This window comes from Epinephelus moara, chromosome 24, assembly GCF_006386435.1.
Source record: "Epinephelus moara isolate mb chromosome 24, YSFRI_EMoa_1.0, whole genome shotgun sequence".
Classification (NCBI taxonomy): domain Eukaryota; kingdom Metazoa; phylum Chordata; class Actinopteri; order Perciformes; family Serranidae; genus Epinephelus; species Epinephelus moara.
The window spans coordinates 17,967,247-17,984,671 of NC_065529.1; the positions used below are offsets into that span (position 1 = coordinate 17,967,247).

The window sequence follows — 17,425 nt, forward strand, 5'->3', positions numbered from 1 at the left end:
ATAACGAGCAGGTCCTACACAATCAGGATTCACAGATATAGATTATTTTTCGGTCCATGTGAAACTGGATTTTTTAACATTTTAAAAAGAGTAAAGTAGGGAAGAAGGATAATATCTCTTTTTTTTGTTACTTTAAACAAAAGCTTTTCACGTCATTCTTTAGGATGGTGTTTCCGCTCCTCTGTACTTCATAAATACATTCAGCACTCAGATGATGCAGTTCTCAAAAAAAAAAAAAAAAGTTTCTATTGCATAAGGACATGATAAATCCTGCCTAAACACGGTCACTACATTAACAGACTATCACATGTGCACTTAAATTAACATGTATCCATCACAGTTTTCATCACATCTTTTCTCTTATTCCACATCTTCATGGGCCTTCCTCTTCCTCGCTCGCTCAGACAAAACATAATTTAAAACATAGTAAAAGACATAATTGTGAGTAAACAGACATGGGTAAGGTACAGTCATTATTATGTTAGCTAAAAATACAGGGCCTCGGTGGATTAGTGTGAAAACTTTATAACAAGGCTCATGAGAAACTAATGACTCGTAACTCTTTGTCAGCCAGCTCTTCAATAGCCTCGTGAGTCAGGCGTCTAAAAGCTCGCCTAAAGTGTCGTCGCAGCTTGTGACAGGAGGATAATCTTTCTTCACACAGAAACCTCGTGAATAACAGGAGTAAAATACATTTACCACAATGCCTTAATTATACATCTGGATAAGATGGGGATAAAATACGGGCTATAAACAATATAGTTAAGGGAAAACAAATCGATATGATATCAAATAATATCAAAGAACATTTCAAAAACACTAAAACGACCCAAAAGAGCATGTAAATGTGTCAGAGGTGAAACGCCGCCTTGAATCAGAAGCAGCAAACAAATAAGTGACCAACAGTTATTCTATTAGAGATACAGTTTAAATGTCCCTTTGTGATAGTATGTGGGGAAGTAGATTTTTTTTCTTTGTTCAAAGTGTGTGTGTGTGTGTGTGTGTGAGTGACTCCCTATAGGTATGGGTACTGTGTGAGGCGCCTGGGGCTCAGCTGGTAGGCAGTGTAAGCCTCAGCCCGGGGCGTCACACTAACGTAGGGAGAACCAGTGGCGAACTGATGCTGGTAGGCAGCGGGGAGGCCATGCAGCAGACTACTGACAGAGTCCTTACGACTGGCCGAGTCTCTCCTGGAGGAGGAGGATGAGGTGTACGTTGCTGCATAGGCGGAGGGGGAGTGTCCGTGGCTGGCGTGACCACGGCCTAGCAGCTGCTCCATGGCCTGAGAAGCTGAGGAGAGGGCGGTGGAGGCCGGGTAGGCGTACAGGCTGGGGCCAGGGGCCGAGGCTGGGGCCAGGGCGGACACCTCGGGGAAGTTGTAGTGAGAGGAGACGGCCGGAGGGAAGGTTGGCTGGCGACGCAACGATGAGTCACTGTGGGAGCGCTCCTGAGATGAAGACACCACCGGCTGAACCTAAAAAGAAACAACACTCAGTGAGCGACTGAAGAGAGGCATCAAGAAGAGGGCTGAGCAATCTTCTACATTCAAAGCCTCTTTTTACAGTATATGGTGTCTGAGGAAAATTTGGCATCTACACTGAAATTCAAAATAAGACTTTGTGGGTTTGTTGCTGAGTTGGTCTCAAATCTCAGTTTAGTGACCATAAACTGGATGGCAATATGTTATATAGAGATATAGTTACAAATAGATATTTATATAATTGTTTTTTTGCGAGCTTATAAGCCAGTATTATCTCATCAGATAGAGATATACTGGTATTGGCACACATACTGGCAGATATGTAACAAAACTTTGTTTTTTTCAGTATTGCCATTACACTGTTTGTCCAGCAGAGAGCACTTTAACTCTTTGACTCAAAGAACACAAGTCTGTTTTTCAACTCAGAAACTTTGGAACTCTTTTGTGAGCACATTTTAAGAATCCATGCCAAAAATGTTTGTGTTTTAAAAGGGAAATAAAAAGTCCTGGTTCAGTGTCCTACAGGTGTAAACATAAAATGACTGACATCATTCTTTGGGAGATGTCTTTTGCAAAGTATGACGTTGTTCCTCTGTGTGCGTCTGTTGACATTAATGTTTCAGTCTGTTCCTCTTGTCAAACAGCAAAAAAGCTGTTTTTTGACCGATGAACCTGCAGTTTGGATACAGATGTTTACCCCTGCTGCAACACCAAGTGCTTCACTTTAACTTGCTGACTGCCTAACCTTTCACAGCTGATCTAACTTCAGAGTTCACACGTTCTTTACAATGATGTTTTCAAACCTTTTTCATAATATTTCACCCCAGTTACATTACTTTATTTAAAGGGATACTTTACCCATTTTCAACCAGCGGTGTAGCAAAACAGTGTGGGTAGTACTTGTAAATGACCTGTGGTAAACTTCACTCCATCTAACCAGTGCCTAGATAAAAAGAAACTGAACATTTTCAGACAGGTACTTTACCTCACCATTTAACTGTAATACAAGATGTTTTCTTACCAGCCAGCCGCCACTGTGTCAAATGGGTGAGTTTGTATTACGTCATCTACCAGCAGGCGCATTTATTGGTCCAGTGTGGCGCTGTGCATTCTGGTATTTGTAGGTTTTTCTGCCTGCCTGCTTTTCTAACTGCTGACTTTGCTCGCTTGTTAGACAGTCCCACTGTCAACGAGCTGCATCCGCCCATAAACCAGACCCGCGCATATGGGTCCTCAGCAAAACGTTAAGACCATGCCCCTTTTAGGGGGACAGAAACTAGAGATCCTGTAGATGTCAATGCAATTTAACATGTGTTTGGATTACAATTTTGACAGTTTGTATGTATTTATTTCTTGTTAAACATTTTATTTTATGGACATGTCTAATGATTGTTGTGTGACCTTGCCTGAACCCGAGTGTTTGTGATACCTTGATAAATTAAGGTTAATGCCATCACGCCCCTTCAGGCATCCCCCGTCCAAGTCAATAAATGACCCAACATGCTGGCCGAATATTGCTCATCTGAGCATCTTTACATGTAGGTGTTCGGATCATGATACCTGTATTTGATTGATCTGGCGATGTCATGACACTGGTCTGGTCTATGTGTATCATGCGATACTAGTGACGTTTCAATGGTCACACACTAGATTTTAAATTAGTATTAAAATTAGGATTTTTATGAACCTATTTTAAATATAGCCAAAACAATTTGTAAATTCAAAACCATTTCCAGGCCTGAAAAATGTTCTTTCTAATTTCATACATTCTCAAGAAATGTTATGACCATAGGAATCCTGTAACTGTGAACCACAGTTGGTACGTGACTCACCTCAGCAGCAGTGTTTGTCACTTTGATTAAGATACTGAAGAATATACACCCTTTCCCATAATCACCTTCTGTCTACCTCCTGTCTGGCATATGAATACAATTCTTTGTCAACCTGTCACGTCAATTTAATGGTTATTAAACATAAAAGTGATTATGGCAACCTCAAAGCTTGTCAATCCATCTGCACAAAAGAAGTCTCACCTGGCTGAGGTTTAAAGGGTGTGACTGGCTTGGCACCAGTCCGTGACGCTCCATGCTCTCCCCTGAGCTGCAGGGCTGCCGGTTGGATGATCTCTTAGGCTTCATGTAGTTCACTGTGAATTAAAAAGGTAGTAAGTGTTATTGAATCATATTGCTTTCACGACTGAGATAAAATTATTTTCTGATAACACACAGACAAACAGTAGATGAGTGACTCTCACCAGTTTCCAGGCGTCCACGTGAAACTGCTCCTCTCTCAGAGCCCTGGGTTTTGACTGAAGGTGCTACCACTGCCAGAGACTTGGCATGGCGTGATGACATGGTGCTAGTTGGGTTAAGTGTGCGGGGCAGAGGAGTCAGGGGGCTGGCTGTAGAGGAGTCTGAGTCGTGCACCGTCACACAGCTGATAACATTAGTGCGCTGGCTCAAGCCGACGCTACATAAACAGAGAAACAGTGTTATTTCACAAGAAAATAAGAAAAGTAGATCAGAGTAATTCAATCTAAATGAATAAAGCCTTGGTCTGATCTACTGAGTCAAACAAGCCCTGTTTTTCCATCAATCCCATAGTAGAAAATCGTCATGGTAGTGTAGGACAGTACCAGGATGTAGGATAGTTTCTGAGCTACAAATAATGGACTAGCACTGTTGCATCTAAAATAAAAGACATAGGATGCAAATGAGACGCTAAGCAAACATGGGAGTATTTTGTCCTCACCTGGCAGGATGGAATTTGCGCTCGTCCTCTGTGTCAGTGTCACTGTGAATAGTGATGATGCTGACCGCTGGGCTGGGTGTGTCAGAGATGACGATTGGCTGCGACAATGTGGCGTTAGGTGGGGTCACACCGCTGCTGCTGAGCAGTGACGCAGCAGATATACCCCTAAACAGAGAAACAATAGAAAATGTTGAGCCTTCTCACCCAGAAAACAAGCAAACATAATTTCTGCTGTGATAACAGACAAAAAACAGAATCTGAAGTCATGCGCAGAAGTCTTGTATCATTTAAATCTACTGAACAGGAAAAAAACTCAAAAAGTTGCAATGCACGAAGAAGAACTATCCTCCGGATAAAATATAACTCTACAGTCAACCACAAAAATCTGTATTATCTGCATAAAATACTGAGTTGTTTTAACGGTTAACTAATAAATACTTAAAGTGAAAATGAACATATTATTTGCTTTAACTTGTCATTAAAGATTAAAGATTAAAGTTCCACTGATTGTCACACACCTGAGTGTGTGAAATTTGTTCTCCCCATTTGACCCATCCCCTGAGGGATGCCGCGCTCGGGAATCATGTGGTGATCTAACCCCCCAATTCCAACCCCTGATGCTGAGTGGGAGGCAATGGGTCCCATTTGTTTTTTTTTTGTTTTTTTAAATAGTCTTTGGTATGACCCGGCCGGGGATCAAACCCACAACCTCCCAGTCTCAGGGCGGACACTCTACCACTAGGCCACTGAGCTGGTAATTATGAAGTAAATGTGCATTGCACAATGTAACAGCTACAGAATAATGACACCGTTGGCATTAATTGGTTTCCTGTAAGCTTTGCTTTCACTATGCGATTCTGTTTACCACTGGGTACGATCTCCTTGGAAAATGAAGGCTCCATTTACAGCACAAAGGAAGCGTGTCAACCATTGCACAACCTGGTAGTTGTGGGAAGCTTTACCCAGTTACGAAAGAGTACCATTGGCAGGGGGAGTTTCCATTTTATATTTCTGAGTGATAAGCATTACATAAGTGACAGCTTAAACCCTGAGGATGACAACTCAATAATCTAATCATGAATCAGAGACAAAAACTGCACGGCGCAACAAACCTGTTTCTGTTTTCTCCACGTCTGGCTTTCACTTTCTTCCTCTCCTGCTGGGTCCTGGCTTGGGTTGAGCCCCTAAGAGGGTTGAAGATTAACCGAGTTAGTGGTGGACAACAATGGTAAAATGTGAACATGAAACCTATCCTCAAAGAATGCTTAGCTTTTCTGACAATGTGTTGGAAATGTATATATATATATATATTTTTTTTTAAAATCAAATTTGTGTCTTGAGACATTTCGAAACTAAAATTACCACCCTGTGGTTTGTATGCCTCCATGACCAGTCAAGTTGCAGTTATAGTTTACATCCATGTCTATAAAAACATGAATGATTCACGCACATCTTCCCCTGGGCAGCACAGAACATCTATACAATCAGTGGAGCTAATTAGTTCATTCTTGAATCCAAGTGGACGTTTGTGCCAAATTTGAAAAAAATAAATAAAATTCCCTCAAGGCCTTCTTGAGCTAACATGTTCAAGAAAATAAGACAGATGAGGTAACAGTGACCTTGACTTTTGACCATCAAAATGTAATCAGTTCATCCATGTGTCAAAGTGGACGATTTGCCAAATTTGAAAAAAAAAAAAAAAAAAATTCCCTCAAAGCATTCTTTAGATACTGCGTTCACAAGAACAGAATGGACAGACAACCGGAAAACATAATGCCTTCTGCCACGGCAATCTCCGGAGCAGAGAGATAGATAAAAACTATGACAGAATTCTCTCGAATAAATGTAAAATATAACACACTAGTTGACATTTGTGAAACACTAATCAGACCGTTCAGGCTTGATGATCGTTGGTTGACCCACCTCCAGCTGTGTCCCTGCTGCGTGGAAGCATCTGAGTGAAGCGTTTCCATGGGTGATTCAGTTACGTTTGACTGGTGGGCAGAGCTATGGATAGCCACACCTGGGACCTGCTGCCATGATGACGGTATGAGGATCTGCTGGGTGCCAGTGGGCCAGGCCTGCTGAGAAAAACAACAGACACTCAGTTCCATACATGTAATATCAAGGATGAGATATTAATGAGTCAACACAATTGGTATGATTGCTGGAATGGGCCAGACAAACTGAGCCATGCTGAGAAATAAATCCAAAGAATGAGGACAAAGAGGCAAACCAATTGGCCAATCTGTTCCACAGGCAAAAGCACAAAGATAGATAAGCGAGCAACCTTTCCCAAGCCATTCTCTTATTATAGCATTGCCCTGCAACAAATGCACGAGATGATATCATGCAAAGCACAAACAATGAAGCACTGTAAACAGTCAGATCAGGTATAAAGACAATTATACACAGGACCATGGTGCCTGTTAAAGAAGAAATACTGAAGAAAGAGATTAGTTTAGTTCACTGATGCCAAACAGTCTGCTGATAAGCTGTCTGGGGTAAAGGCATGCCACATGTTCTGGGGCTGAAACAAAAGATGTGTGTCAGAGAGTCGGGCTGTTGAGTAGGGATTTTTAGTGGGCTTTGTAGCTGCAACCTCCTTTGCTGAAACCAAGGAAGGACAGGACAAGAGAAGCTGCAAGCAAAGCGCAGACCAACTCAGCAACACATGCGCTCCATGCCCTCAGCACACCTATGGGGAAAGAGTGTGGGGGAGGGAATGAAAGAGTGTGTGAACGGTGTGGGGAGGGGGTGTCCTTTGGAGTGGAAAGAGATTGTATATTTTGTCAATTCTGATTGGAATTAAAATAATAATAATAATAATACCAAGACGAATAATGGTGATTCCAGTCCAAAAAATGGTTTGATTTTCCTACAAAAATATGCACCGGGCAACCATGATTCTGACAACCATGACACGTCTGTGTGTGAAAAGGCAAAATGAAGGGATATGATGTATAAATACAGACTAGCCCCACACAGCGTGTGGCACAGAGGGAGAGGGAAAATTGCATACAAATGAAAAGGAAAAGGCGGAGTGGGGCAGGAGAGAGATGGCATTGTTAGTGGAGGGTGCATGTGCATGTATCTCTTCAGGGATGTCCTTGTTGCTTTACCAGCACTGTGGCTGTGTGCTCCAGGAGGGTGGGCCGACCCACCCCGGTGCCCAGCCCGAGGGGCAGAGAATACTGGGGGGCTATGCCTGCTGAGGATGGGTGCAGGGTGGCCACCATCAGGGGTGTGCAGGAACCCTGGAGGAGGGAGGGAGGATAGGGGAGGGTAGCGTTAGGGCACGGTGAAAAGTAACGTCCTTCAAGGCTGAGTCTGAAGAGATGAACACTGGTACCACTGGCCATCTGGACACCTGACCTCTGCAGTGTGCAGCAATTATTCCTACTTTTAGCAAATGGCAATTAAGTAGCTTTTTGAGTCAGATGAGTCTCCCACATTAAACATCTGGCCTCCATCCCAGATAGGAGATTGGGAATAAGAGAGGCCTGGCCCTGAGTGGCAGTCCAATCAGTCCTGGAAGCAAATCCAAGGCGAGAATCAGCAGCAACACAAACCACAAAACAAGAGTCAGTGGTACAAATGCATTTAAATGGACAACATCTCCACTGAAAGCAAACCTTTTTATTGAAGAATACGTCTCAACCTGCTCTCTGCTAAATTCTGGCTCGCTCTGCTGGCAGCAGGAAGAGAGGGGGGCCTTTTTGGATGCACTCAGTGTGTCCATGATTGAGCAAAACTGGGCACCATTGCTCTCAGCTTGGCGCTAATGACATGATATCATTCATGGATGCTGCCAGATTTTTTTCTGTAACCCTCAGTTTAGCTTTCTGAATAACAGATGACAAAAACATGTGCTTATGTGCTCATGTGCTCTGCGTCAAGAAAATCTGTATGGAACCGCTGAAATGAAAGTCACATCAGGTGAATTAACTTTCCAACTTCATTTAAGTGTTTAATGTTGCAAATCTACAAACCCCTTCCCACATGGAAATTAACCCTTTATGCTACAGCAAATGTGCAAATCATGCAGGTTTACTTGGTGCATGTTCTAACCACTGTGGACCCATTTAGATGAGGTCACTCTGCTTCTCATGGTTAGCAGAGGCTCCAGTCTTAAGTGCAGTTCTATTCACTGCATTGAACCAGAAAAGTAAACGGAATTAAAGTGAAAAATTACTCAACAGGTAAGTATATACACTTTTTTCAATCTGCCTGTATCTCTTTCTCTCAGCCAGAAAGTGTGCAAGAAATAATACAAGCACTGTGTCCCTTCTCAAAAGACCACAGTAAAAATCACATCACAACTTGATTTTATAAAATCATTTTCAAAAAGATTAGCCCCACACAGACATCTGTAATTTAACAAAACACACACCTTACAAACTCTTACCTGTGTGAGCATACTTGGCTGGATCTGCAACGACTGCGCAGACTGGTTTTGAGGTACTATGGGTACAGAGTTCTCCATCCTCACGGGGAAACTGGAACTCTTACTGGATGGCTGTAGCCCTGAAAAACAATTCCACACGAGCACATCAATAATTAACACCTAAATCCTGATAAAAAAAAAATCTAATATAGTACTTTACATGTACAACAGGTATCCCTTAAAGATACGAAGCATCTTATTCAGGTTTTTGATGGCTATCTGCACTGGCATGCCCTCAACTGAAGTGATGTAGTAATTAACAATAATCAACATGTTGGCAAAAACAGCCCAGCACCAATCAAAGTGGAGGACACACTGAACACCCTTCTTGGTGATCAAATGGGAATAAACCAAAGTGAAGTTTCTTGGCATTTGATAAGCCTTCCACAATGCTGCAGCCTCTTGTGTTGTTTTTCAGTGTGATGGCAACTTTATCCTTTACCTTGAATAGTGGAGGGTGGGCAGACGATGAGAGTCTGCTGGAAGGGTTCTGTCTGGCTACACAGCCCAGCAGGACGCGTTGGAATCGGGACGCTCTGTTGAGCCAGCCCGGGAATGTTGATAGTCGCCTGCTGGTACAGAGCTGGCTGGTAGTTCAGCAAAGGCACCGCTCCCCCCGCAGAAGGCACCTGTTGGAGAAATTAAAAACACCATTGATTTACACTAGAAGAGCAACAGGTCCCTACATATGTGTAAGAATTAGTGGTGAAGATATGGGTCATACCTGGTTATGCTGGTTGAGTTGGCTACTGAAGGTAACAGTGAGGTTGCCCGCTGCAGCACTGGGGACTGCATTGGTAGAGTACAGGGATTTGCCACTATCGTAGGAACTCCGACGCTTACAGATCTCCATGTTCTGGAAGCAGGACTTCACACTGCAGAGGACACAGACATAGTGTTTTAGCAATTACATTTAAATTAAGTCTCGCTTAAACCAACATGTACATGCTGCAAAGAACATCTTCACATCACACACTTACTGTGAGCTGTGCGGATAATCCATGAGGTGGCTCATTGTGACAAAGGGGTGACCCAGAGTTTTTGTAGGTGTGATCCTTTTGTCTGCGTCAAGACGGAGCATCCGCTTCAACAGGTCTATAAACTCTCGCCTATCAGCCTTCTCTGCCAGCATGTCTGTCCCCTCCAAATGAGAAGACAGGTTGACCTGGAATGCAAAAAAACACCCAAATGGGTCAAACAAAAAATATGAGGGGTTATGTGTATGGTGTTTGTGTGTAGAGAAAAAACTTTTTGTGAAGCACAGAAACTCAATTAGGTGTTATGTAAGAAAGCCATGTACCTGCATCATGTCATCCAGACAGTTGAAGATATACTTCCTGGCCTCCTTAGACTTGATACCCATCTCCAGCTCGTGCTCTGCTGGTGTCTGGAAAATAAAAACCATTTCTGTTTATCATTGTGTGCCAAAACTATTTCTCATAAACATTAAATGACATAAGTACAATTCAAAACAAACATCAGAGGGAGCATCAAGACTTCTTTATATTTCAACATAGTTTGCCACTTTCTGATATTCCTAATAATCCCTTACAGCCTACTTAATGTACAGATTGCCAGAAGGGGTTGGGGAAAAAAATCAGTTCTTAAATGCACTGCAATACTCTGTGCAGAAAATTAAATAATCCAAAATTTTAAACCCAGTTCTTGACATTATGATGTAATGTACACATTGCCTGTAAACATGTGCGACACTGCGTCATCTTTACGTTCCATTAGTTCTTTCGAATGATTACTAATGTTATATTATTAAAATATAAGGGCCACATTATTGCATGTAACGTTAACGAGTTGTTGTTAATTCAAGTAAAGGCCCTGACACCCCAAGCTGACTGGTCAGTCGTTGGTCAATGTCAGGCTGCTGGTGAGCGCCTGTCGCCCTAGTCTTTGTGGTGTGTCACACACCATCGGCCCTCGTTTTGTTTTTTTGCAGCTGGTTCAGAGTGTTAAATCTACGTCAGATAAGGAGGAGCCTGTTAGTGAATGAAATCACTCTGATTGGCAGTTCAGCTCAGTGCAAAAGAAGAGAAATGGAAGTGAGGAAAGTAAACAAACAGCGTGTTATTGTTTACTGGCGCTTTATAAAATATGCTTTGTTCTTTCAACATTGGATTGCGTTGTTACTGTGCTAACTGGCTAACTAGTGTCCAGTTGAAATGAATGACAAATACAGACTGATATACTGTCATCTGCTGGTATGGATGGGTTATTTCCTCTTACGCAGACGCAAAACGTTATGTGCTGTCTGGCCATCGGTTGTAGTCTTTGTGATGTTTTCAAGTGCAACTTTATGGCTGAGACATGGGTGACGTGAGGCGGCAGAACATTCTGCTTTTGTGGCAGCTAGTTCTTTGATGTCAGTTTGGTGCGTCTAGGCCTTAACATACACTTCACCCATTTCTCCTCTCTCCCTGTGCTCTGCTCTGACCATGTGTGTGTGCGGACGGAGTGGAGCCACGCAGAGAAACACAGAGAGCAGAGAAACTAGCAAGTAGTCCCACAGTGAGAAAAAATAAACTGTGTATAAAAATAAAAAAGATGCATCAATAATTGTTTTATAATCGCATCATGGCCCTATAAATCGTACCTGAATCAAATCGTGAGTAAAGATTCCCACCCCTAATATTCGGCAGGATTAATAAGAATAAATATTAACCTTAAGCCTCCAGAGCGGATAGCTAGAGTCAGGTCCTCGATTGAAGAAGCGACTGGTCTTAGTGCCGGCGCTTAGCAAGTACTCCGCAGGCAGGCCTTGCGTCTGAGAAATGTAACGGATCTGGAGACAGAAAAACAAACATTTAAGTTTAAGAATCAGAGACAAAACAGTAAGTTCCGGGGATATGAAATCTGTCTAGTTGCAATACCCTTACAATTTGTAGTTGTGCTTGTTCTTCTGCTGCACTTGGTATCTCTTGGCTAATAACAAAACCAGCTGCTCTGAATTTAAGATTCTGCAGAGCACCTACAGTGCTTCACGACATGCTATCAACTAACAACTTGTGGCTTCTGTTTTATCTCATAGGTTAGCCTCTCTCAGGCACTTGCACATTTTTTCCATTCCCAGAAAAAGCCTGGGAAACACTGCCATTAGTACTAACCTGGTCATACTCAGAGGCTCCAGGATAGAGAGGCCAACCCAGAAACAGCTCAGCGATCACACAGCCTAGAGACCACATGTCAATGGCCTCACAGAATGGCAAACCCAAAATGATCTCGGGAGCCCTGGACAGTAAAGAGAAGGTCACAGAAATAGTATAAATGAAACAGAACTGAGCTACAAAGTTGTGTCATAGTATCATGACTCATTTGTCACCACTCATCCTCATACAATTAAAAGAAAAGGTGTACTGAGTTTAAAGAACGCAGCTGTATTTCTTGTCACTGACCTGTAGTAGCGAGACTGTAGATAGGTTGAGCAGACAGCTTTGGACACATGACTTGCTGAGCCAAAATCAATGACCTTCACCCTGTAGGGCTGCCTAAGGGGGTCGACCAGCATGATGTTCTCTGGCTTCAGGTCGGCATGAATCAGACCCAGACTTTTCAGTTTCATCAACGCCGTAGCCACCTAAAGATGCAAATGCACAAATATTCATCCAGCTGCAATACTAAAGGTTTATAGCAGCAATAACAAAATAAAAGTAATAATACAATTGATTTAAAAAGGTTCTATGAATGTCTGCCACAACATTTTCCAACCTGCTGTAGGATGGGCCTGATGTGCCGTAGGGGGAGTGGGCTGAACTTGCTGTGCTTGAGAAAGTCATAGAGGTTCTGCTCCAGCATCTCAAACACCAGGCACGTGTGACCTTTGTGTTGGAAGCATTCGTATGAACGCACAAAGTTGTACTCATCTGCGTTCTCTGCACTCAGCCGGTTCAGGATACCCACCTATCAAAGAGAAACAAATAACACCATGTAACCTGTCAAAGAGTTGTTAAGTCTTGTTTCATATGTAAAATGAAAATGAAAGTGCAAGGAATTGCAGAATAATGCTCTTGTGTTTAGGCCAGTGGCTGCAGGTTTCATTTAACCAGTTTGCTCCAATATGATTGATAATGGTGCCCCTTAAGCGTACCACAGGCAGGGAGTCACTTCACATCAGTTGCATTCCAATTTTATTTTTTAATTTACTTAAGTGTGTTGTTCTTCATGTTAAGATATATTTACATGATATTTTTTTTCTGCTGGACTGCAACAGCTGGGCCAGCCCTATAAATGCAAAAGTCGGCAACTGAGTGAAGACTGACTGAATGATGAAGTTATCCCATTAAGCTGAATGCCACCTCCTCATGTATCTGTTACACATAAAAGCCCCTGTTTCAAATGCAAAGCTCTCTTAGTATTCATACATGGTAAAGCCATATCAAGTTTTGGCCTAGTCTAGACCTAATCAGCTGTTAGCCTTTTCCTATTATTACTTATTAAAATAGTATTATTATTTTAGTAAAGAAAACTCCCTCTGCACAGCCGATATAGGGGATCAGGTGCTGGTCGATAGCAGGAACATCTTAAGTAACATATCAAAAATAGACGACCGCACACTGAATAGACTTTACTGTGAATTTATTGAGAGCGAACAACGCGTTTCGCCTGTGGCTTCTTCAGGTTCACTCATCACATATTATTAGTATTATTATTTTATTTATATTGGTTGACCTCTAATAATAACATCTGTGAAGCAAGTTGAACCCAGATAAACAATACAATGACCATAGTTTAATAGTGTAACTGATCATTTCCAGCACTAAGGGAGCCTCTGACAGAAGGAGATGCAGTGCTAATAAAGATGTGATGTTGAGCTGCTTAGACTTCTTAAGCAGTGCTTGTTGGATCATTGCATGGCTTTGGAAGCACTGATTTTGTTAACCATTTTTCGAGGTTGACCAGTAAATTGGCAGGGTCTACATAAATTTTACATACAGCCACATTGCAGTATTAATGCAGCGAGAAGCTCTGTGCCAGTGTTGTCAAATGAAACCAGCAAATACTGTGCATGTAACTGTTATCAAAGCAGGATACCCAAATGTTTAATTGACAAAATAATGTTTGATTACCTCAATCTGGCCCTGACGAGCATACGAAGGATGGTTTTTCAGGATCTTGATGGCCACAATCTCATTGGTGCCCCTCTTCCAGCACTTGGCTACTTGTCCAAACGTGCCTCTTCCTAAAAACTCCAGCACTTCATAGCTGCAGGACACGGAGCAGAGGATCTCGTGTTGCACCAACTGATAATCCCCTTCCCCGTTGGAGCTGCTGCTCTTTGTGGTTGGAGCTGAGTGGGGTATAGACTGGCCTGTACCTCCTCCACCACCACCCGTACGGGTGGAGTAAGTTGCTGCAGGGGCTGAGAGCTCCTCCAGTATTTGGACACTGCCACATCCACTCCCACTGCCTTCATTGGATTCCTCAATCTTTCTCTTCTGCCCGTGCCTGTGCCCCCTTGTTTCAGAGGATGTCTCAGTATGAGCATAAGAGGAAGATGTCGCCTGCTCTGTTACACGCCGGCTGGATCCACGGGGAAGACTACCAGTGCTATCAGCTGCCCGCACAACCACTTGACCTCTGGAGCCGGGTGCTGCAGGGGGGAAGACCAGAGATGGGGCAAAGGGCGGCACAGCCATGGCTGGGGTAAAGGTGTATGCCGACTGGCCTGCTATGGAGCTGTAAGCTTCAGTGGTGGACACATCCCAGACATTGCTCTCCACCTTCACCTTCTTAACCCGGCAAAAGGCACTGGAGGAGATGGAAGGAGGAGAGAAGACCTGTAGCTGAGAGCTCATAGCTGAAAAGAGATGAATGAGAATTAGAAAGAGATACAAAACAGAGACCCTAAATTATTTTAATAAATTCTTAAAATTATGAATAAACGTTTTAACTGATTGATTACTCCACTGATTGGATCAGCAACTGTATAGATATAGATCCTTTATTGTCAAACCTTGTTGGAGAAATCCATATAGCACCATATAAATGTTACACACTCACTCATCACATCACTGTCACAGTCACATACACACACATTCATATCTATATTTTTAAAATATAAAAGGGAGAGCTCCAGGTCGCTGGGACTATGCGCGCCGCCATCAACCAATAATAAAGTATTGATTATTAGTTAATTGTTTCAGTCATTTTTAAAGGGAAAACACTAAACGTTCTTTGATTTCAGTTCAAACTTGAGATTTTTTGTACTGTTCCTTGTCATATTTGATAGTGAAATTAATATAATTTGGATTCTGGGCTGTTGGTTGGACAAAATAAGTAATTTCAAGATGTCACCTTGGCTCTGAGAAACTGTGATGGGCACCACTTCTTGACATTTCAAAAAACTAAACTAATAATTAACAAATTAAACCAACAGATAATCATCAGATTGATTGATCATGAAAATAGTTAGCTGCAGGAACATTTATAACTTTCATTCGGTAAGGTTTACTAGAGTTGTACCGATACCAGTATCGGAAATGCCTCCGATACTGCCTAAAATGCGGTATCGGGTATCGGTGAGTACAGCCTATGACCAATCCAATACCAAGTAATGCCTCACGTCATTACGCACGCTACAGGCAAACGAAACGGAAACGGAGCAGAGTTTAAAAAGCATTCTACTGTAGCCTTTAAAATGTCTTTTTTACCAAATTGTGTGGCTGCACTTTAAACTGTGTCTTGATGTCAACACTGGATAATAATAATTAAAAAAAGTTTTATGGCATTCATTCTACTATTATGTATTTACTTTTTAATATTTTACATAAAGTTTTAGGAGTTGAGACATACAACAATTTATATCTCATCCATTTTTATTTTACACGCTGGTATCGGATTGGTACTCGGTATTGGCAGATACCTAAGGTTCAGGGATCAGAATCGGTATCGGGAAGGAAAAAGTGGTATCGGTACATCTCTAAGGTTTACAGTGTTGTTGACTGCAACAGGTTTAGTTAGGTGTCCCTAATAAACTGGCAACTGTGTGTAAATTCCAATAACCTTGACATCAATGAAAACAAGACTGAGATATACTCTTACAACATATTGTGAATGCCACAAGTGTGCAGTCTGTATTCTGTCAACACTTTTTAAGAAACTGTAAGGTATTATCAGAAGGGCTGGACCCAGACTGCACATTATTGTAAGAAACTGAAAGACAGAGTTAGGAAAAGTTGCTGCAGACAAAACAATGTTATACAGATGTGTCCTGGGACAAAACAGTATTTCCTGAAGTGGATCACGTGTACTTTTTTATTTATAAATGCAAACGTGAGGGGATTACATGGAAGCACATTGACTTCCACGTGAGTTATGCACTGGCACTTTCTCACAAGATCATGCTGTTTTCATATTGATAGTCTTTGCTTCTAATAAAGCCAGTTTGCATTTTGGGTGACCCCTCTTGTTTCAGTGGAAAATAGATAGTTCAAAGTCAATCATGCAAGCCACAGAAAACAACCACCATAAACAAACGTATATGCCATGATGACTCAACTCTGGAAATTACATACACTGACAGGTCGGCTCAGGCAGCGTTTAACTGCAGTGACAAGCTGGTGGACCAGTATCTGTTGGGTCCGATTCCCGGATAAGCTGTTTAACTTCCCAGTTAGGAGAAAACAAAGTCAATATAGGTTTTGATGCAACCGACAACGCTAATGATCTGTGTACCTAACAAATAGGAGCTGTCAGGGTGACTGAAGACACCTGCACCTCAGTGGGAGTCAAGCTGTTATCGCTACTGTTTACATAAATACACAAAATTATATTAATTGCACGTTTGGTCGTAATTTTATTGGCCATCGACACTTTTATCCCGTGACAAAGCCAGATTTCAGGTCCGAATCAACAAGGCAACGTTACTTAACTCGCTCATGCTAATATGCTAACGCGTTAACTTCATGAAAATATGGCGTTTAAGGATTAGTGCTTTATCTGACAACCATAAAGTTAACGTAAACGACACATACTGCGTGAAAAGCAACACTGGACGATAAATCAGCTGTGACATACCGGATTGGACGTTATTACAGCGTCGAAAAACGGCTTCGTCCAAGGTTTAAATCCCACTGCAGTCCGCTGGACAAGCGTTATCCGATTAGCTTCCGCTAGCTAACGTTAGATGCTAGCTAGGCCTGCATTGTTTCTTCAGTCGATAGAGAGCTAGGCAGCAGCAGGAGGCGTTACAGTGCCGAGTTTTCACAAGAAAAACACCTAGGTCTCATTGTATTGTTCCATTAAATCACCTAGTCATCAAAAATATATACATTAGTTGATTAAAACATGATAAAATCTACTCTATGACCGCCTGTCTTCCAGCAGCAAATCCACTTTTCACCGGAACAACCACGTCCTTATATCAGCTGCGATTCTTACGGCATTTCCGGTTACTACCGTAATTACCGTGAATTTGGCAGGCGCTGCAATCAGAGATGAGGACAATTTCTAACAAGACAAACAGCTTAAGTGGATTTAGTAGGGATTAAATGTAAATCAGAAGTCATATAAGGTGGCTCCATTGTCGAAGGATTCGATCGAGTGACACTGCAGGTTGTTTTACACATCAAGGAAAAAGGTCATCATAATTTTACGGTAAAATGAAACTGACGTGACGTCAGTAGGGGGAATATACCAGTAATTTTCCTGCAGGACCAAAATGTTCCACAGCGCTTGTGACAAACCTGGAAACTAAATGAAACCTACAAAGCCTGGACAAACCATGCTTAAAGTTTGTA

At 42.1% G+C, this 17,425-nt stretch overlaps 1 protein-coding gene across 4 annotated transcripts; it reads right to left on the reverse strand.

Annotated features, from left to right (window-relative positions):
- Window positions 1–983: 983 nt before the first annotated feature.
- hipk1b (homeodomain interacting protein kinase 1b) lies at window positions 984–17,048 on the reverse strand. Of its 4 annotated transcripts, none has more exons than XM_050038558.1 (18): window positions 16,704–17,048; window positions 13,754–14,484; window positions 12,396–12,587; window positions 12,083–12,264; window positions 11,795–11,918; window positions 11,353–11,472; window positions 9,979–10,065; window positions 9,659–9,843; window positions 9,403–9,553; window positions 9,121–9,307; window positions 8,640–8,758; window positions 7,354–7,488; window positions 6,155–6,312; window positions 5,344–5,415; window positions 4,232–4,396; window positions 3,735–3,949; window positions 3,514–3,626; window positions 984–1,474 (listed from the first exon to the last, which is right to left on the reverse strand). In XM_050038558.1, the coding sequence occupies exons 2-18, from the start codon at window positions 14,480–14,482 to the stop codon at window positions 1,016–1,018; spliced, it is 3,393 nt and encodes a 1,130-aa protein (XP_049894515.1). In that variant the 5' UTR covers window positions 14,483–14,484; window positions 16,704–17,048; the 3' UTR covers window positions 984–1,015. The 4 variants fall into 4 exon arrangements, with proteins under 4 accessions (XP_049894515.1, XP_049894514.1, XP_049894518.1 ...); XM_050038557.1 differs by having other exon boundaries at window positions 6,155–6,315; XM_050038561.1 differs by lacking the exon at window positions 7,354–7,488.
- Between the last annotated feature and the right edge of the window lie 377 nt (window positions 17,049–17,425).